Source organism: Achroia grisella, unplaced genomic scaffold (assembly GCF_030625045.1).
Source record: "Achroia grisella isolate CSIRO2021 unplaced genomic scaffold, CSIRO_AGI_Agris_v1 utg918, whole genome shotgun sequence".
Lineage (NCBI taxonomy): Eukaryota > Metazoa > Arthropoda > Insecta > Lepidoptera > Pyralidae > Achroia > Achroia grisella.
Window position 1 is genome coordinate 337,495 of NW_026713067.1, and position 22,694 is coordinate 360,188.

At 31.5% G+C, this 22,694-nt stretch overlaps 1 protein-coding gene and 1 non-coding gene across 2 annotated transcripts in view; both read right to left on the reverse strand.

Annotated features, from left to right (window-relative positions):
* LOC131854026 (uncharacterized) overlaps positions 1-20,805 on the reverse strand; it is a 121,671-nt gene extending 100,866 nt beyond the window's left edge. Inside the window, exons 1-7 of the mRNA XM_059205154.1 lie at positions 20,633-20,805; positions 13,885-13,965; positions 12,585-12,741; positions 11,509-11,654; positions 7,560-7,685; positions 3,929-4,155; positions 3,264-3,351 (exon numbers count right to left, since the gene is read on the reverse strand). Of these exons, the coding sequence (XP_059061137.1) occupies positions 3,264-3,351; positions 3,929-4,155; positions 7,560-7,685; positions 11,509-11,654; positions 12,585-12,741; positions 13,885-13,965; positions 20,633-20,790 (983 nt within the window). The 5' untranslated portion in view covers positions 20,791-20,805. The remainder of the gene's footprint in view (positions 1-3,263; positions 3,352-3,928; positions 4,156-7,559; positions 7,686-11,508; positions 11,655-12,584; positions 12,742-13,884; positions 13,966-20,632) is intronic.
* Positions 13,996-14,077, reverse strand: Trnas-aga (transfer RNA serine (anticodon AGA)). Its single transcript has one exon. It is a non-coding gene; the product is annotated as a tRNA-Ser (tRNA).
* Positions 20,806-22,694: the final 1,889 nt, after the last annotated feature.

Consider the following 22,694-nt stretch of genomic DNA (forward strand, 5'->3'; position numbering starts at 1 on the left):
ACAATAATACTTTAACAAAATATTTCGTTAGTAATAATAATAAAGTAATACCATCACCAAATGTTATTTTTTGCTAATCTAATTAGGATTGTTAAATAACAATATAATATGTAATCTTAATTTGTTTTTAGTTTATGTGGACCAATCAAACATAAGTTGTTTCATTTGATCAATTTTTTTCTTAATAACGAATAATGACATTTTTTTTGATGTCTCCTCTTGCTTTGCATTTTCATTTTCTGCAGAAGTAGTGTTAGAATCAAATGGTTTGAAAGTAACATTTAAGGAACTTATATTATCATAATTAATATTTATTAGTTCTGGATTGTCTGTGTGTATAAAATCTGAATCAGATAATCTACTATACACATGTTCTTTAGGCACGTCCGCGTAAAGATCTTCACAACTGAAAAACAGAGCAGAATTTTTTTTCATGTTGTTTTTTAATGCATTTTGATGATATATTTCATGACAGAAACAAGAAGTTGGTTCTGCTTTCTCTTTTGTCTTAGTAAATGGTTGTACACCATATTTTACTGCTTTAGGATCTAGAGTGTATATGTACCAATAATCCAAATTTTCATGAATACAACCTGGATCACCCTTAAAATGTACACTATTTATTGCTGGTCTTAAAATATTAGGAATAGATCTTCTTTCTACTTGATGTTTTTGGTTATCCATACATACATATACATCAGATAGACGATCATTTTGTTTAATAATATAACTAGTGCGTGACTCGGAAGTATAACCGTAAATATCTGAGACCAATTTTTTTCGGAGTTTGTACTTATTATCCATGGGCACATAATATGATTTATCAGTGTTTTCACTCAAATTAGATAATTTTACTTTTTCGTCATCAGGCAAATTTTCGTTTTGATCTTGGAATTTATTCTGTATAGCATGTTTATTAGTTTTATCAATGTAATCAATTTCATCGTCACCGACATGTTTTAAACTATTACTCTTTTGTTTAACCATTCTACTTAATAATTCTTCATTTAGATGTAACATAATATCAGGAACACTTTTTTTAGGTTTTGGAGGAGGTATTGGTTTTGGAACTTCGTTTACAGGTACATACTCATATAATTCGTCCTCATTTAACACCATATTATTATAAATGTGTTCCTGATTTTCATATTCGTCATTTTGTACGATAGTCTGATTTTCATAAATATGATTAAATTCTTCATTCGAAGTTTCATCAAGGTGTAAGTTCTCTGTTTCTAAAGATTTCAATGATTGGGACGCGGTATTAATTTCAGGTTCATTCATTATGTTATTATTTTGCTTTACTGTCAATGGTGATGGTAATACGCGTGTAAAAATACTAGGTTTAGTTCTATTATCACTAATGTTTGAGTTAGTCAAAGTCATTTCTTTTATAGCGGAAAGCGAAGAAACATTAGGCCCGTGATTATCGTACCTGGAAAATTTTTATTTTAATGTAACAAACTGAATTTGAACTATAACAGTAAATATAGTTTAGAAATCCTTATTAAATCACTGTAAAACTTACACTGGGAGAACTAAAAGCAGAGCGTTTGGCTCGGCATCAAAAGATGTCGACAGGGGCATCTTTTTCTCATATCACGTAAACACCTCGTTTGGTCGTTCGTACAAATTCAAAGCTACGGAAGATTTTAATGAGGGCTAGCATTGAATATTTTGTTTTGCATCTGTTATTTTTGCAGAAATCTTCTCTAATTTACTACTGTTTCTTACTATATTAAATACATATATTTCTAGTACTTTTTTCACATTACTACCATGGGATAAGAAAACAAATTAATACTTAAATAAAACTGCATGGATTTTTAATTTATGATCAGGATATATATATATATACTAGATCGTAAATAACGAACTATGGCTATAATACAGTCCAGTCCTTCAAGACTGCAAAGCAATAGTTCATACATATTTATCCCTTAATGAACCATGTGACAAAAATTGTAATCTTGAAACAGGAAAAGCGCGTTGCCAAGATAGCAATCAGAGTTCAAAGGTTGAGACGCGTACTATGTCGTAATTGAGACATCGCTCTCCAATTAAAAGCGAATGTTTAGGGCCCCCTTTGAGGAGGATCTTTACAGTAATTACAGGGGATTCCTTTATGCGCCCACTTGCAGACGCGGTCGTTTAGATACCTCAACTGCCACTGCGGTTTTCACAATTCGGTGAAATAATTTTAAACATTACATTTAGTGTTGTTAGGTTTTAGTGTGTTAAAAAGCTTATATTGTAATAATAAATAAGCATTAAATAAAGCCAATAACTAAACAAGCTAAATAAAAACTGAGGAATAAACATATTAGAACAAAATTAAAATAAAACAATAAAAATGGTGCAATTGATAATTTCTATTCAATTATATTATACTTGTTACTTTACTATATTTGGAAATTGGTTTGTCTTTATGCTAATGATGTACAACACATACTTATCATGAAGACAAACGAACCAATTTCCAAGTGTTATGCATTTTATTATTTTTATATTCATCTGGAGTAAGTACACTTCCAATACCAATTTGAAATAAATCAAAATCATTTGGCAATAATAAACGGACTTTAAGCTTGCATTACAATTTTTTATAAACTAGGTAAATAGCTTATATCAAATGATATGTAGAGAAAACAGAAAATGAAGTAGGTATATGCAACTCATTCACTTTGTGAACGTTAAATAAATATAATTCTTCAACTTTCTGATTTCTACTTTATATTTATGTCTGTTTCTCGTAGTATTTTTAATTTTATTCTTAATTACTATTTCTAAATAGTAATAATTAGTATCGTAATATAATAAATAACCTATTAAAATTAAAGTACTACGAAAAACAAAATAAGTATTATAAGGAACAGTAAATTAATTAACACGTTGAAGACCGCATTGAAAAATCTTATTTACCACCCAGGACCGGAATTTTTTAATAGTTAAATACGTATTTTATTTAGAGGTAGACATTATTTAACTTTTAGATTTATTTCAATAAATTGCCCAAGGATGATCATCCGGTCCCAGTCCTGGTCCTGGTCCGGATCCTTGTAAATTTACTTTCCTTGCATAGTGTCCACCCACCGGTGGCCATGCGGTCTTTAACATGTTAAGAACCCTCAAATTAAGATTTCCAAAGAATAATTTAATTTACTTACATACTATATCTCATATTAACATTATGAAGGTTGTCTTTTTTTTCTAGTTCATAAAACTATTAACAAGTAAAAGGTACTCACGTTACACTGCCGGGCTGATAGCCGGTGGGACTGTAGTCCGGCACGGGAAATGGGGGCAGATCTTCTTCACTTTCGTATGTGTTTCTTTGCATGTTTTCGAACTCTGCAGAAAAGTCTTTAATAAATATAAATTATATGTAAAATAAAATAAATAATAATAATAACAAAAACTATGAAACTATTGTATATTATTCACAATGAACTTGATCACTCGTGATTACTATATCCGATTGTGCACGCAGTTTGCTCATAATTAAAAATAAAATATATTATTTGATCCCCTTTTTTATGTCTCTATTTGTTTATCGACTTCAATTAACATTAACTTGATTAAACACAAAAGTTACCTTCATCAAATTATATAGGATAACATAAGAAGCAAGGTTTTTAAAATATAAAAGAATCATCAAAATTGCTTCACTTGAAAAAAGGTTCAAAGGCAACTAACATCTTAACAATATTATAAACGCAAAATATCGTGTATAAATATACCCTAGGACACAGCTAGTTTAACATAAAAATATAATCGAACAGAGGGGTCTCTGATTTGAAGCCTATTTTTGAAGGGTCTAACTTGTTATATTATATTATATAATATTCAGAAAATTATATACACAACATTAGGCAAAGAGAAAGTTGAATAGACCATTGTAATAGACAAGATAGAGTATTTTAATTACCTCTAATCACTCTTCGCACTCTTCTGGTAGCCTCTTCTGAATAATCAGCTAAGAGATCGAGAACGGTTCTCCCTTTAGAGTCAACAGCATCCAAATCCGCTCCCGTCGATAGAAGTATACGGACGACTGAAGATTTGCCAAAGCAGGCCGCCTCGTGTAGCGGAGTGCCGTTATGAGTCCTGATGTTGGGATCCACACCAGCGTTTATGAGAGCAGTTACTACCTCCCTGTTAAAGAATAGTAGGAACATCACCAATCTATATATGACTGGATGGGAAACAAACAACGGTCCAACTGATTATAAGTGGTAATATTTGCTTATATAGATAGATAGAGATAAAACTTTTATCTGTTAAAGGCACACCTGTTAAAGGGTGGCATATAAAAGTTTTATACACAAGGCACAGTAACATAAAAAACAAAAAAAAAATAGATACACAATTACATTGGACAATGAACAAAATACAATATAGGTACAAAAAAACGTGTAGCTAATATAGTATGTGTGCTTCCCCATACACAAAAAAGGCAGCACCTCAGTGTATTGTTTGCTCGAGCAACAAACCACTGATTTTCAGGTATTGCCCGGAGGGATATAGGCGAGGACGCATGTAACAAATACCGCCGTATCTAACCGGGCTGGTTAGATATAATACTATTATTAATAATAAAAACCAGTGACAATAATATAAAAAATATAGAAACTTATTAAAAATTTATATAACATAAAGAAAGAGATAAAAGAAAATAAACATTATTATTATTTCATAATGAAGCATTGAGTGTTAAGTATATAGGTACTACATGAACAACACATACAGACATATGACATCCGTGATACCGCAGATAAGGGCGATACATGCTAGTATTTTCACTGCCATATCTGTCACCCTTCAACCATAAAGTACACTAAATAAATTAAATAATATGCAGGGAAAATAGGTGAGACAGAAATAGTTATATAGACGACTTTGTACAAAGGTAGGTACACTTCGGTATACATATAAATAAAACTACGTCAGTTTAGTTATACTACTTACAATACAAGACCGATAGGAACGATTTTTATCTTTGATTTGTAGAATCTGTCTCTGTTCAAGTATTCCAACCTCGAAAAATTAATGATATAGAAATTTACATTTTCTCATACATTCTGGATGGAGCTGTTCTCATACCTTACTCCATCCAGAATATATCAGAAAATGCCAATAAACATTTTTTTTTAAATTACATACCAAACGTTCTGAAAACAAATCGCCACAATCTCAATATTCGTTAAGGAAAATATATGAAATTTGTTATGTTAAAATACCTCAATTTGCTAAATATTATAACGACAACGTAAGAAGGCATATGAGCACAACAGGGACTAAGTCATTAGCAAAGAGCGTTCTTTTTATATTATAAATTTAATTCAAAATAATATTGTAAAAATGAAACTGATTGCATCTGTAACTACATTGTGTTAATGTAAATGCAATCTTGGAGCTATTTCGTATCTGCATTAGAAAAGAACCATATTCTACATATAATATCATATAATCAATATGTAATAATTAGAAATTCAAAACTTAAAACAGCAAATTGAGATTTAGATGGTATTGCAACAATACAATTACATAATCATAACAATTTCATAATATAAATAATAAAATATATTCTGTTATTTATAAGAAAACCGTTATTTTTTTAAAAAACGAATTTAATGGATAATCTAGTTCATTAGATATTTTTAGAAGTAATGTATTAATCGCTATACGAAGATGAAAATAAAATTTTCAATATTTTTTTATAGATATATTTCACAGATACAATACAATTTAAATATTTTAAATAATTTATTCTATAGTATTTCCAGTAAAAAGTAATTTCGACTAATTTTACTGTAAAAATTCCAATTCACACTAGTATTATCGCTAGCGTTCATGAATTATAATAGCAAGTCAACAAGCACAAGGCACCTCACTCGACGCGTTGCCAATTTAACCCTTCGACAATACACGCGGAAAATTTGTGACATTGAACAGTAAAATATCAGATGTGTTAATATATCATAATAAATTAATACAAATATTAAAATTAATTACATTATCTTCAGACTGCTTGTTTATGGATGATTTTAGAATAATGGTTTACGCTCACGGAAACTGACGGAAATGTTCAGCAGTAGAGGATGATACGATGAGAATGAAGTCAGGAGAGCCAGTCCATTGTGGCCAATTCAACATTTATTACCACGATGGTCTTTAGGTCAGCGTATGGACGTCGACCTGATAGGATTCACTGCATCGTCAGACTGTTAAAAACATTATTTGTCAATGGGCGCTAAGCCGGTCTACCCTGGAAAGAAGTTCCTATCTAATAATTTATTCCTATCTAGATATTGGAATGCGCACTTTTGGATCTTTTTATACCCTTGAATAACACTAGTCACGTAACAATACCATATTTACACGAAATTTTAATGATGAATTTTAAAGAACAAACTTACATTATTATTTATTTATACGGTTTAGTTTTGATTACAGGTAGTAGACTATGGACCTATATTACTGTTTTTAGATATTCGAAGACTAAGCGGCTTAACGTATCTTACCGAAATATTGATTGAAGATAGATGGAATAGAATAGAAAATCATTTATTCAAATAAACTTACATTGAAGCACCTTTGAATTTTTTTTTAATCTACTGATCATTCGGCAAGCTATCTCATTACAAGAAGAAACTGAGTGTTGTTCTTTTAAATAATTTTGTTGTATTGTTTCACGATGACGGATATAGGTTATGTTTTTTATACAAAATAAAAAATCTGACGAAGTAGCGTAGCAGTAGTGTTTACTACTGCTACGCTACTTCGGCTAGGTAGCTTTGGTATTATCAACAATATCAAAGCTATCTAGCCAGTTTAATAATACCGCATCAATATTAATTTCCCGTTCGCACATCGCAGTCTGTAGTAACGTAAATTCGTACGCGCGAAACCTATCGATGCGTTATAACGAACGAATGAATATGAATACGAGGCGATTGCCGCGCGTGTGTACACGCCTTTACATTAGCATAAAATAATAACGACGGGTAAATATCTACGCAGGTGTAGGGGAATGCTCTTATTGCCTTTAAATTTAGTATCAGAACACATAATTCAACTAATACACTCTTATACCAGTAACAGTAGACAAAAACAACAATAATGTTTGTATTTGTAAAAATCTAAGTATTTGTAAAACACACAACACATTGTATATATACATGCTAAATTTGCTGCTGAATTTTACCATCATATTACCCGCCAGAAACAAAAATACCATCCCGATCATCTGGATAAATGGCGGTCTTCCACCGTGCATTCTTCCAGAAACGGTTTTGGCAGGCACAACCACATTATGTAATCACTTTCCAGCAATGGTATTTCCAAACCGATAGTAAAATTATCTTGAAATACAATATGGTATCGGTTTTCGTTTTTAAGAAGGAAGAAACTCTTTGAAGGGCTGCAACGCACTTGTAATTCCCCTGGTGTTGTGGGTGCTCATTGGCAGCGGTAATCACTTACCATCAGGTGAATCGCAAGCTCGTTTGTTTTAAGCTACAAAGAACCAAAAATATGCATATGAAACTAATACTCACTTGCGTCCGTTTTTACTGGCCCTATGCAATGGCGTCGATGGGTACACCCACGAGCGACTCTGCGGCAATTTGTAGGGCTCTACCAGCTGAGGTCTGACTCGCAGTAAATGTTGTACTGTCTCTGACCTGGTAAGAGATGGATAGCGTTACTGATATCCGTATTATACATATTAGTTAATATTATAAATACGAAAGTTCATCTATCTGACCCTTTGTTATATTTTGAGTCGCGAGAAATAGAATATATGAGAGGCCATAAATGATTTTTTTACTTTACATATTAACCCTCTCCCAGTTATAACAATTAAAACCTTCTACAAGCTCACTTTAACCATCATAGCAGGTATTTAGTAAATATTTTTATTTAAAAACAATACTTCAAACCAAAGGAAACACTCTATTAGCTAAAATAGGTTTAATGCTTTTATGAAGGACACAATTAGTAATATTAATTGGGTACAGATAAAAAAAATAAAGTATAAATTTGTTTATAGACATAGAATAATTTATGTACCTATATAGAAGGATATTCGTTTATGTTATAAGAGGACACTTGATTTTGTAACTATTTAAAGTTCAAAATTCGTTATTAACGAAATTAAATTTATTTATCAATCCTTATTTATTGAGATTACACTAAATAAAATTTCAAGTACAAACCAATCTACATAATTTATAATTTAATTTAGTATGTTTGATACTATTAAAATCCGAAATAAACACGGGACGGTCACAAGGAACACAACATTTAACTATTATTATACCTTGCCACAATAATAATTCATTGAAAAAGTAAACAAATATTTGAGGAGTCATTAATAATGTGACAATGACAAAAGTATATATAACATATTTCCAAAAATCATAGCATATGCCTATAAACAAGTAAGTTCAGGCCAAAATATAAAAAAAATATACTTTATCACAATAACAAAAAGAGTACACTAATTTTTAGAATTGTCAATATTGTCACTAAGGATGAAGTACTAATATATTTATTAATACTAATTGCCCACGACTACAATACTGAAACTTACTATTCCATGTTATGTGTTAACTGATAACGTACCATGAGTTTAAACTGTTGTTACTTTATAAAATACCTTAGTAATAACTTCCACTGGATCAAAATATTTAGTAAACACGATTCAAAAACAAGCCAAGAATCACACTTAGGTTATATCCTTGAAAACCTTACACTTAGCACTTCAACCGTAACTTTAGAACAAAGTCACTAAGCTATTATATTATTATATAGAATCAAACTCAGCTATGACATTAATTTCACTACTAAAACCTGTACTTTAATGTATGAACAATTTTCTTTTTTATCTGTGCAGTGTCAAGATTAGATAACGAGAATTATGACGCAATAACAACTAATTGTACAATACCTAAATTTAAGTAATGACTAAAATGTATTTAAAAAAAATACATACACAAATTATTAATTTAATATGTAAATACTAGTTCTATAGTTCTATTAAATGACGAGGTATATGTATATATGTAGAGGCATATGTTATGGGTTCTAATGCTCTAATATATTATTTCAAATTAATAATTGTCTAAAATGATGTCACCGATAACATTGTTAACTTAGTATTTGTGATGATTCATAGGAACAAGCCCGTAAATTTAGTAGCCGTTTCTGATTGATAGATACTTCTTATATATTTATACTTTATTGCATTTGTAACATTAATAAATAAAGATATAGATACAGAAATGTGAGCAAGGGTGAGTAGATGTGGTGGTTAGCGGACAACGATAGTGCTCGAGTTTTAGTAATAACAATATTGTAATGCATCTATGTAAACAAAACAAGCTGGCCCGGCTATTTCGGCTATGTCAAATTTTCACAGTTTATTGTAACATTTTTCAGTCTAGCTCAGCACCTATGGGTAGTAGCGTGATTTTATATTGTCTATAGACTTTCTTGATAAATGGGCCACCTAACATTTCAAAATCGAATTATTAGTACCAGATATTACACCGAACAAACCCACAAACATTACATCTCTATAATATTAGCATAGATAAATTGGCTGTGTTCATGTTTTTGTTTTATTGTTGCTTGTACCCATACAATTAAGTGACCTTTTTTAAAAATAAAGTTTAGTCAAAATAAACACTTAAATAAGTCTATCACCATATGCAATGTAAATTGAGCTAAGAAAAAACATGTCACCTTTAGAACGCCTTACCACGATACAATAAGTAGGTACTATCTATTGGTCCCAATAGTAGTAAATATGTAACTTCCATCCAAATGGGTATTTTTCAAAAATTATATAATTATAATTCTGTTTTATGAACGCCAAATTATAAACGAAAATTTAATTTACATTGAATGTCAAACTTTGTGTATCCGGGATTTCTTGAATTTTAAAGGGGCATCCGCATTCGCCGCAAACCGGTCTTTTAGTAAGACAAATATGCCAAACTTTAGAACAAAACTTTCAAATATCTGGTCTACACCGTCAAACAGGTATAAAATATGGTCTGGGATCGCTGAAGTGAATAAAGTTTTATTTGTTTAGCTTGAAACTCGATGTACTCGAAAATATATTCGGTTTAAATTTTTAATTTATTAAATAAAATAGAATTGTTATTATTCTTTAATAAAATGTCCAAAATATAAACGGTAAACTTTATTACAAAAACTCATAACAAAGTGAAGAAAAAATACAACGTAATATTTCAAATAAAACGCATAGAGTAATCACAAACACAAATTAATATGATACAACTATCTACAACTACAGATACCATAGAGTTAAAATTATTGATACAAATTTTAATAAACAAACCCGCGGAAGGACTCATGGACCGGCGGAAGGCCAAATTTCAGCTCAGGCCGTCGTAATTTCGATCCCCGTTTGAATTGGATGTGGTATCCATTAGAGGGTAGGCGTCACTTTATGTTCGTGGTGCTATTTATGTATATAAATAGCCGACAGTTTTTTGCCATTCCAATTAATAACCACATTTTCAAGTAAAAATAGAACTTGTTTGCAAGATTTGGACTTTTTCGCTGTAGCTCATAACAACTGTCCTGTTGTCCCGAAAGCAGAACCATCCCGCCGATAACGTACCATAAGGTCACGGTATGTATGCAAGTTGTATTCAAAACCAGTAGTTATTTCCAAACTACATAAACCAAGTAATCTTGTGGGTAACTAAGGCTAGGGGTGTGCGCACCAAACATGTACCTGACCCGCGGAAGTTACAAACTTTGAGAACACTTGACGAATAAAGTCGCAGAGTTGAACGGCTTATAGCGTAACTTATGATTTAAAGAGGCGGTCTGAACAACTTTGGCAAATTAAAGTTTCCACTTCGGTGCCGGGATGAGCTTAGTTTTCTGGCAGTTTAGAAATTGTTGCCACATTACGTACATAAAATAGTAGCCCCTCAGAGTTTCATGAATTAAAATACATGGTCATATTTAAGGCATAGCATTTCTTATGGCACTCAATTTATATTGAAAAACAGCTTTATTAAAAAATAATTAAACCTATTAATATCATAAACACGAAAGTTTGTGAGTAGGGATGGATGTTTGTTACTCTTTCACGCAAAAACGACTGAATGGATTTTGATGAAACTTTACAGTAATATAGTTTATACATCAGAATAATATAAAGGTTAAAAATTGGGTTCACGTGGGCACAGCACATAAACGTACAAAATGGCCACAGAAGTCACCAAAGATAATAATAGAATTAGACGAAATTACAAATATTCATAAGATATTACTTGAAACTTATCGACTTAGACACAGTTGGTAATTTGTTAGTCTTCAGGAACAGCAACTCAAGGCGAATGGCGTGATAGTCACAGGACCACGTGATGTTGTCCATGTATATAAGCGTTAGTTATCAATCAGGGTTGCAGGCTTATTTATAATTCCAGGCCCATAAAAAAATAATAATCATAGCCTCACCTTCCATACTGAGCGGCGAGGTCCAACGCGCTCTCATCATTGTTATTCTTGACAGAGACATCAGCTCCCTTGGCTATGAGTTGGCCTACTACGTCCACGTAACCGAAATGGGCGGCTATTAGCAATGCCGTCTCGTGGTCTGATGTCTGTAAAGATAAACGGCATTTGAATATTGAAAGTAATAATAAATGATAAGAAAATCTTTTAAGACGTTTTACTAGAGCGCAGTGACAATAGTGTATAACAATACAATATATATAAAAAGGATACTTATATTTTAAATATTGATAGACGAATATACAAAACTGCTAGTAATCAGGTTGTGGTCTAACATAGAGAGATGAGTACGTACCTACCTATAATTTGCGTTCCCCATATGGATGAAGACATAGGTACATAATCTCTTTTACAGACGTTTGTAGAAGCAAGTGTATTATCTATTTCTGTGACCAAGCCATTCCCAATATAAAAATATCTATTGCAATGTTATAAAACTCTTCAAATTTGTTTATTTTTTGAAAGCTCTAATATCATGAAGTATTTGTACTGAAAAGTTCTTTAAGTGTTGAATAGCCAACGGGTTATCCAACATGAAAAGATATCCAGAAACGCCATATAAAATCATGATACGATCAATAGGAGCGAGACATAAAAGAAAAATATTGCAAAAACGGGGTTAATTTATTTCTTCTGAAAGCTTCCGTGACGTGTGTTACGTAAATCAACCCTCTTTGTCTCATGTGTCGCAGATGAACTTTGCGCGGGTCAGCTAGTAAAAAATAAAAACAAAAACCTAAACTAGACTAATCCTTATATAAATTCGGGGCAATAGCAATATGCTGTAGAAAATGGAATTTATCTGTTCACATCGCAAACAAATTGCTCACAGAAGTGGGTGACACAAAGACTCATATTTATGTATTATGTTGTTAGATACCTACATATTATTTTATGACTAGATATGGTATATACGTAGAGAGAGAGAGAAATAAACGAAGGCAAAAGAGCTCAGGGAGAACAGCCATAATTAAAAAAAAATATAAGTATAATTATTGGGGATTAACAAAAATACTCACCAGTTGATCTACGTTCACTGGGGGGTTGTTGTGAGCGAGCAGCATAGCGACAACATCGGAATCGCCTTTGAATGCCGCTAGATGGAGCGGAGTAGCACCTTTCTTGTCCACCACACATGGCGACGCATCTACCGATAGTAGTAAACGGACAATTTCTCTGAAAACAATATAATAAATTAACATAATGACATAACGATGAAAATGGTAGTCTAGGGTCTGGTACACCGTTTTACATTCGATGGTTGTGGGTTCGATTCTCGCACGACAACCACGAAGATTTGTGTTGAATGAAAAAAAAATGTGAGCAGGTGGCACTGCTTACCCCATTGCTAGCAATGTACCGAGTCAGGTCGATTTCACGTGGTTCCCCGTCGAACGTTATCGTGGTTAATTACTGGTCAAATCTGTCACGATGGGCTAACTGACCAAACCTCATGCTTATATTACGATTCTTCAATGGTGCCCCACCAGTGTATACCAGAGACCAGAGTACCACACCATTATCATGTGTATTCACGAGCTTAGATATATCGGGCTAAAAGAATTCTTTATAGGTAGGTGTTTACATAATAATCGTATCTCTATCACTTGTACACATAGTACTCTGTTTAGTTTAGGTTTAGATAGCAGTGTGTGAATGTTTTGAGTAATTCTTGAAGCATCAATACTTTTTAAACCAAGTACCAAAAATTAGAATCATCATTTGCAACATCATTGCAAACATCTAAATATAATAAGACCAAGAAAGCAGGATTACATTAAAATGCAAATATCAAATAAAACACAAATGATTATTAATTAAAAGTATAGTTTTAATATTAATAAGGAGCTTTGATAATAATAAATACCGATTCATTTAACATAGTAAATTAAATCGAGATAATTTAATATTCACAGAATGTTTGATGCAAGATTCACAAAATGTTTGATGCAAGCGCCTACTATTTTATAAGAAGCAACGATTTGCTTTTCACCGGTATCGCTACAATATCATAATGAGTAATAGTACGAAGTACAACAAATACAATGTATTTGTTTCCAGTTGACTAAAAATAAATGCAAAATTAATAATGTGGAAGCAATATTGTCGTTTTATGAACATACTACCAAGTTGATTATTAATACTGTATTTATTCTTAGTTAACTGAAAATAAATAGGTCAACAAAAAGAAAATAACACGCCATTTTATTGTGTTATTCCATACACATAATGCTACTTATTAGAATTATTTTTTATCATATTAATTTATAAATTATGTATAAATTTGAATGATAAAAAATATAATCAAAACATACTCACTTGTGACCGTGCAAACACGCGTGGTGGAGTGGTGTATAACCATTATCATCCTTTACATTTACACCCGGTCCTTTTCGTAGACTGTAACAAAAAAAAGCATATTAAAAAATTCGCAGTCGGTAGGATTCGAACCTACGCTCCCAGAGGGAATCTGATTTCTAGTCAGACGCCTTAACCGCTCGGCCACGACTGCCACACGTATAAAGATCAAAATAACAATTTCTATCGAAGTGAATGTATCAGATAATATATTACGTTAATACGTAACACATACGTGTATAGAAAACATATAGAATATAATCAATTATAAAGACACAAAGTGTATGAGTTTGTAGATGGTAATTTCTGGATCTGCAGAACCGATTTTGAAAATTCTTTTACCAGTAGTCACGTTATTTGTGAGTGTCAAAGGCTATATATGAATTCACGCTCCGACCAATAGGAACGGAGCTGCAATTACAAATGTTGCAGATACGGGAAATATGTGACGCAGACGTAGCTGTGGGGTTCAACTACTATTATATAATTTGTATGAAAAAAGTATAACAAGTTGTAAAATAGCAGAATTTCTCGTTAAAATGAAGAATTTCTGCGGATAAGATATGATTTTTTTCAATTAACATTACGTGTTTATTAAGTAATCAACAGTAGTACAAAATTGTCATTTTAAATGATGAATCATATGTAATATTAGTACACAAGGCTTTATTTATCTATCTTAGCAATGTGTCGTTAGTTAATTTTATATATATATATTTATAAATAAGTAACAGGAAACTTTTGGTATATTCTACGTAGGACTTCGTACTATGGGCAGTTGAGGTTTAATACAAATTGCAAGGATAAATTAATTTTAACATAACATTTAAAACTAAAGAGGTAGGTATAATATTGGATAAATTAAACATGCAATTTAACAAATCCTCAGAACAGTGTTAGTACAAGTGATATAGCCCTCATCTGAATTTCAAGAAACCGCAAGATTGAAAAATAGTAAGAAATGCTTTTAAAATATAGTTATACTGTGGTAATAGTTAACTTCTACAAATTGTGGCTTCTATATCGAATCCGTAAAAGAGAAGGCATTGTGACATCAAGTTTTTATTTACTCTCGGCAACATTATTTATTTACATATTACACTTATGAGCGCTATTTTGTCTACATGGGCTGTAACACATATTTTTAACAGTTAAATTTCATCGTTCCCATGGTACTTGTAACATGGTACATGTAAAATAACATGGTAACTTCGTAAAATAATCGTATACAAAAATGTAAACCCAAAATGACGGATCAGTTGATGGTCAATCAGGACATATCTTGTTACTAATAATAATAATATCCCTGAACATTCACACAGCACTATCTAGTTCCAATCTAATCTGAGCAAGTATACTTAAAAACATTTTTTTTCTTTGCAAGTACATACGTATTACTTAAACACCCAGCCAAATACAAACAATCATACTCATGGTAACAAAAGTTTGTGCCATGTGGGTAATCGAAACCGCGGCCATTGAAAACAAAGCTAAACAGATAGACCACCGCGGCCGGGAGTGTATGAGTAAATAAAATTTGTTACATGATTTTTTTTATTTATATGGTTGTATATTGGACTCCTTTCAATACAGCGGTTGTGCTATCGATGTACACTCACTTGTATTAGGAGTGAAACTCAAATTAATAATTTTGTTACATGTTTACTGGGCCGACGGCATGCAGCGCAATTATACTTAGATAGTATAAAAGTACTACCAACCACCGACCATCAGTCACTCAAAGTTGGTTTGTTTGGTGATTTTTTTTTAATTCGCTGATGATATATTGTATATGTGGTATGAATTTGTTACATGTTAAACTTAGGTAACTTGCATACGCAAAATATGGAATTCAAGGACGGTAACGTAATTAGTAGAAACGTTAAAGAAATGTACTATTAGTAGCAATGTTTATCAGGTGTAGAAGTTCTACTTTAGTGATGCCGTAATAGGATCTCAATATCGTTTTTGCAATTAATCCTATTGAAAGTTTTGAATAGGAATCGGGAAAATCCATAACCTTATTATTGCAACCCATGCATTCATTATGATACTTAAAACCTACCATGCATATACTCCCTGAAAATTTACTGAAGTCGTTATTCGATATTGTGTTGTGGTCGTCCAACACTGCATTTGCTTGTACCTTTCTTAACCCACCGGTAATAATTTCTGCAGCTGTGGCCCACCCATTGCCACTTGGCAATAGATGGGCCAATTGTTAATCTTTCCTTCAAGATCGGACACTTTTTACACAACACAGTTTTGTTTAGTCTCAACTGAACAGATTATACTGCAGGTAACAAAAGAGATCAAAGTAAGTAAGTTCATTGTTTTGTAAATAAAATATAGTAATTATAAAAAAACAAACAACACACTCATGAACTCGATTGTTTGTATTATGCGAATGCGAACACGCGACCATAGTAGAAGGTTAAAAGTGCTATAAGTCTTTGGTGAATATTCTCATTTCAGATTTTGCAAAGCAGCGAAATTCCCAACATAACTCTCTCCTTAACTCAATTAATATTAATTTTTAGTAAGTATAATATCATTTATACGTATAATTAGTAAAAATCACGGGATCTTACCACGTTTTATATTTATTTGCTGAGTTCCCGATATTTCGTTAGTGTTTCAACCACCATAATCACGGGTAAACTGTTTACCCGTGATCATGGTGGTTGAAAAGATCCCGTGATTTTTACTAATTATACGTATAAATAATGACCGCGTCAAGTTTAAAACAGTATATATAATATCATTTATTATAGTCTATATTATAGTAGTTAATTTTTACGACCATCTTAGAATTTATATGCTGCCGTTTTATTAGCTGCCAATTAGACCAATATTAAATTTATTTTAGATCCCATAAAGCATCACGAAAGTGGCGATTATATATCCCTGGGTAATATTAGTAGTATCAGTTAGTAATGTGTTATACCGGATGACTCTTTAGATAATAACTTGCAATGAAGGCAATTCTATTGACATTTTATTTCCAGATATTTTATTTTTTCTGCTAAACACTATTGGATTACGTAAATAATTCGTACAATTACCTTTTGCAAAATATTCATTAAGGCCTATAATATAATATTCTTTGGTCTTTGGTAATTAATCAAAACATAATTTTTCCTGTAAGTTATTAAGCCATAGTTCGCATACTCGTTATAGCAAAAACTTTTTTATAGTGCGCAGTAGGAATCTGTATATGTACAATGTACATATATAGTATACCGAGCTTACTCACATTGTAAAATTGATTTTTTGACAGTATTGAAGAAAATTAAAATCTTCTTGTATATCAAAATATTGATTGTAATTGTAGATTGACTACATACAATCAATCTAATTGAAATAACGTATATGCACTAACTTTCTACGAGTGGTAAAAAAAAGTCATCCGGTATACCAATGGGACAAACAAGCATTAATTTAAGGGCGTTATAGGTAAGCAGGCAAAAGGTTCCAGTTGCCTCCTACCTCACATCAAAGGAGCTCGCAGTATTGGAGTTACTGAAAATTATATGAAAAATATTAGTAGAAAAAGTAATAAGTACAAAGTAAGTGCATTTACATTTTTTTATATTAGTTCGTTATTTGTGCATTCAACGAAGTATTTATAATAAATTATTTTATAATTGTGTGTTATAATATGCTCTAACCACATCATTAGAATTTATTAGTATAGCACTGGCCTGATTTAAAAAATGTTATTTTCACGCCAAAAAGGAGTAAGATATCATTACTATTACAAATTATATAATTAGTATTTAAAAAAAATATATACAATATTACTTACACGAGTTTTAGTAGTATCGTGCTAAATTAAGTTTTATGTGCCTTTTATTAAGAACAATTATAATATGACCATCGATCTACATTATATAACAAAAATGACATCACGGATCCTACTAGTTTTCCTTCTTTAATTCCATATTAGAACGTGGACGTAAAAAAAGGATGGATGGATGATTTTAAAATAGGAGGAAATTAACATAATTTAATGTAATGACCGTTGTCCTTACTTGTTATAATAGGCATAGCTATTTAACATTACAGGACAAATGACATGGCATCTTAGTCCTCTGGAACTGGTGTCACATGATAACGTGACGTCCATAGTTCAGTTTGTGTAAATAGGTAATAATAAACGGTTATTATTATTAATTAACGAATTAATTATGCTATTAATAGATAAAAAGACATGTAATACGTTTCACGTGTTTATGATATAGGGGGTTTAACTATCTAGTCAACTAAACTATGAAAATAATAATATCGCACCACAGAGTATGCTAATTTTAATAATAAATTAACTACCTTGTGAGAAAGTAGACTTTTTTTGTATTAATAATAAAAATAATACTTAAATCTTAATATAGCAGGTACCTTATCTATTCTGTGGCATTATTGCGGCCTTGACGTGTAACAAATGGTCAATGAACTTCTCACCCCAATGAACTGGGGGGCACACGCAAAACATTACAGTAATATAAACAGATAAAGTCGTATTTTGATCGCTGTATAAAAAATTATAAATCTCACACTCAGATGAGGTTAACACTGGCCATCTGTGTCAATAGTTCGGGGCGCAAACATAGCTTATAAAGTACGTAGAAGTACTGGATACATTGTGTATGAAAATTCATTCGAAGTAAAAACAGACTAGTGATGGACGAATGTGCACAATCATTCGATTCTTAATATCGATTTCATCGTGATTTTCATTAATCAAATAAATGTAATGATAATAACAACCTAGAATATATGTAGATTAATGTTAATCTCAAATAGCCAATTATTTTTATTCGAATAAAGGTACAAATTAATAACGTACTAACAAATGTAACTAATAATTATATGCTCTGTCGCCTCATCATACGATTTTGAATGAATCATAATGTGAACACTGATTTATAAATTGATTAATCATTCAAACTGGAACTTTTTAACAACCGCCCATCTCTACACTAAGTAGAGTACACGCTTGCCTACTTCCAAAAATAGATTAAATAAATATTAGTTTTTAGTAATTCCGCAACATGAAACGTTAGACGTACCTACTAAATAGTTAATATTAAACCACAATTTATAAACAACTTTGCATCCATATTTTTCAGTACATAATACCGACGTATCGGAATAATAGTTACCTAACAAATAATTTCGTGAAACCTTAATTATATTTAGACGTGTAATTAATAAAAAACTAATACTTCGACCCGCCTAATCGCAGGTATTTCAGTTAATTTACACAAAACCTTCATGAATTCTACCTACACCTTTCTCTGGAATACCTCTGTTTATAGAAGAAAACAGCATGAAGATCCGTTTAGTGGTCGCTAAGATTATTGCAAACAGGCGCGACAGGGGAATTTGTTTTATAAAATGTACGGATATAAGTGTGTACACAATTATTCATGGTAATTGTAAATAAACTGTATCAGCAGAAAAGATATACAGACTATATTTACAGAATTATACTACTCTATTTATGTAGCAACATCATTAAAGTATTCTACTTAAAAAAATAACGGCCAAAATAGTAAACATAGATAAAGAAATTAATGCTTAAAAACATCGTTTGGACCGATTGACTAATGTTGCTGTATCAATCGAAGAATAACTTTAATACCGCCGCAGAAAGATTAAAATTCGAAAGCAAATCATAATATACACGGGTAATGGACAGTGGTCAAGGTAAAGGTATTCCAAGAACCGGAAGTTACTTGAATAAGATACGCCTTAGGCGGGGAGTTGATTCTACGAAACAAAGCCTTTGTAGGCGATACCGGCCAAGTTTCCAAATAAAGAAAAACAAAGTAAGCAAATCAAAATAGATAATATTGAAGAATCGGTTTTTTATAACATAACTGATATTACTACTAAAAATTATATTATTACAATGACATAGCTAGTTTTTTCCAAAGTGTTTGTTTTTTTTTTTTTTTGTTTATTACCTTTTCACGACTAAACCGCTGAAAGGATCTTAAAGAAATTTAATATGAAGATTGGATCAACGTAGGTAGACAATTATTATGTTATAAATCCGAATTCCATGGCAACTGGCTATTGTAGTTAGTTAATAGTATCATTAGGGTGCTGTTGAATAATATTTTGTATTTGTTAAAAAGCCAGACTCAATGTGAGTCTGTTAGACTGAAGCCAACTCGAAAAGCAATTGTAAGCGTAGCCACATAAGATATATTTTAATATATTATTTTTTTCTATCAATCCTGAATTAAATTACTCGTACTCGTACAGTATATATATATATGAGATTGACATTTGAAATAATACGAATTGATTACACATTATTTTTTAATATGAATATTTTAAAGTGTATGTACAAAATTGCACCATCTGATATGAATTGGAACAACATTCATTGAGAGTCAGTTAAGGAAAATACTTCTGATCTTATGATAAAAAATGGTTAAATAGACATCTCGGACGCGGTATTGTTTATCAATGTCAGTCAACAAAGTGCTTCTATACTTAACACTGCGCATGAGCAGACCTTGATTAAAAATGTTTATTTTTACATGTCATGACTTTATACATATGGTTTACAAGATACCTAGCAGAGTAGTGTTTATATTAATTTCAATATAAATTCAGATACAGCAATTCCGCGGAATCAATTCTTGCAAGGAGTAATTTTTCACAAGTGCCTTACTATCATAGTAAAACCTCTTACCTATCTTGATGAAACGTTATCTGTTTCAATTTCTTAGTTTGTATCCAACTTCTACGAACGTTAAACTTTAAATTTGACATAAACATATCGAAACTAATTGTTTCACCACAACACCGCACTTCCTTTCTCTTTTTTTCTTCTTTCCTTTTTTCACTCATGTTAACAATGTTTATAACTGAATAAGATCACAATTTAGTTATCCAATGACAATTACGACTAACAGGCTCGAGAGATGCATCTCATATGAAAAAAACTTCAAAATGTCGAAGCCGCATGGCGATGAGGTGAGTCATGGGGAAACGAATGTTCACAGCACTGTGGGCAAACAACAATAAAACGACACCTTTAGATACGACGTATGTCAAACTATGAATGTATTTACTGAAACGGACGACATGTTAATTGTTAGATAATACTGAATGTCGTTGATAAGATAGGAGAAATTGATAAGATACCGCAAATGGTCCAAGGAAATGCAAAACTCAATTTAAATAGAATCGTAATTAATCAACAACGTGTTCAACTGTCTAGATCAAAAGCAAATTGCTATTGTATTTTGTACTTCATACTGTACTAATATACTCAGAGGAACGTTCATACCATCCAAGTTGCTGAAATAAAGATGCTGAGGCGGATGTGCGGTATAATCGGGCTCGATAAAATTCGCAACGAGAAGCATACTTGCGAGAAAGTCCTGCTGTTCGCGATATTGTCGAAAAAATATATTCATCAGGAAAGTAAGTGGCAACGGTAAGAGCACGTGTAGAAAAGACTGCTTGACTATGTCAGTAATTTGCTTTCAGCTTTCCTTCCCGATCGAAAAAATAAGGAAAACTAACCAACATGTGGGTTATGTTATAGGTAGGAAGAGAGATATTAGGTACTTCATACTATACAACTTATGAATAAGGCTGAAACAGAAGTTTTTATTCTATCAAGGTCCTATGCCAGTTGGAAACCCATAGCCTTCCCAAAATTACATTACCTTTTGTAATTTAATTTCGACGCCTCAAAGTTTGTGTACCGCAGGAATACGGCGGCAACATTGGAATTCTTCTGTTGGAAATTTCCTTAAACAGGTGACTCCTGTATATTAATCTCTACAGTACAATCAAATTGTGTTTTCATAAAAATAAGCTCCACAAATATATTTAAAATAAAAATCAATATATATGCTCAATACACGAAAGAAGTAATTTCAATTCGAAGCAAAAAAACTCTTTTCATCATCATTATTAAATATCTTACATTTCATATCAATAATTTTGATAAATTCAAACAAGCACTAATTTTAAAAAGGTCTCTTGTGGCCTTTCCTACCACAGTAAATGAAGAATTTCTGAATATCAAACATAAAAGTTTCATAATACTCTAAAACATAAGTATAATAATATAAAACAATTTCATATGTTGAATTAGTGTCTGTATTTTTCATTATGTCTAATTAAAAGACTTCAAATTAGACCCAGTAACAACAACTAGTCAACGAAACCTAAGCACATGCACGTAATTGCGACCTCATTTTTCTTTCAACAATGAGGTTTTGCGAAGTGGGCACGTTGTTTTATCAACATTCATTATACTAGAGTCAGGTCAGCGGCCATAAGACTGGACTTGCCATTATTACTCATGATTGAGCGTAGGTTTGAATTGTAACATCATTTTTCCTCGTTGAAAAAGAATTAACCTTATTATTAATAGCCTATTACATATATTCCCATGTAGAGATGACAATTTAAGGTTACGTTGAAATTTCAACTACTTTTGTATTTAAACATTTATAGAAATTAGTGGTCGCCCGCCCAGTGGTGTAAAATCGACTACAATTAATTTAAATTATAAGTTTGAACATCATGAAGGTGCTATTGCCAAAGACTTTAGACAAATAATATTAAAAATAAATTATATTAATCTATTCTCAATTTGACCACAGAGTTTAACAATAAACAAAAGAATATTATACGTGTGTATATAATATTTTTATTTTGAATTTAAATATTTTTTATGTATAATTTAAAAAATATTAGCATTCTACAGAATGCAGTGCTAAATTTCATATTAC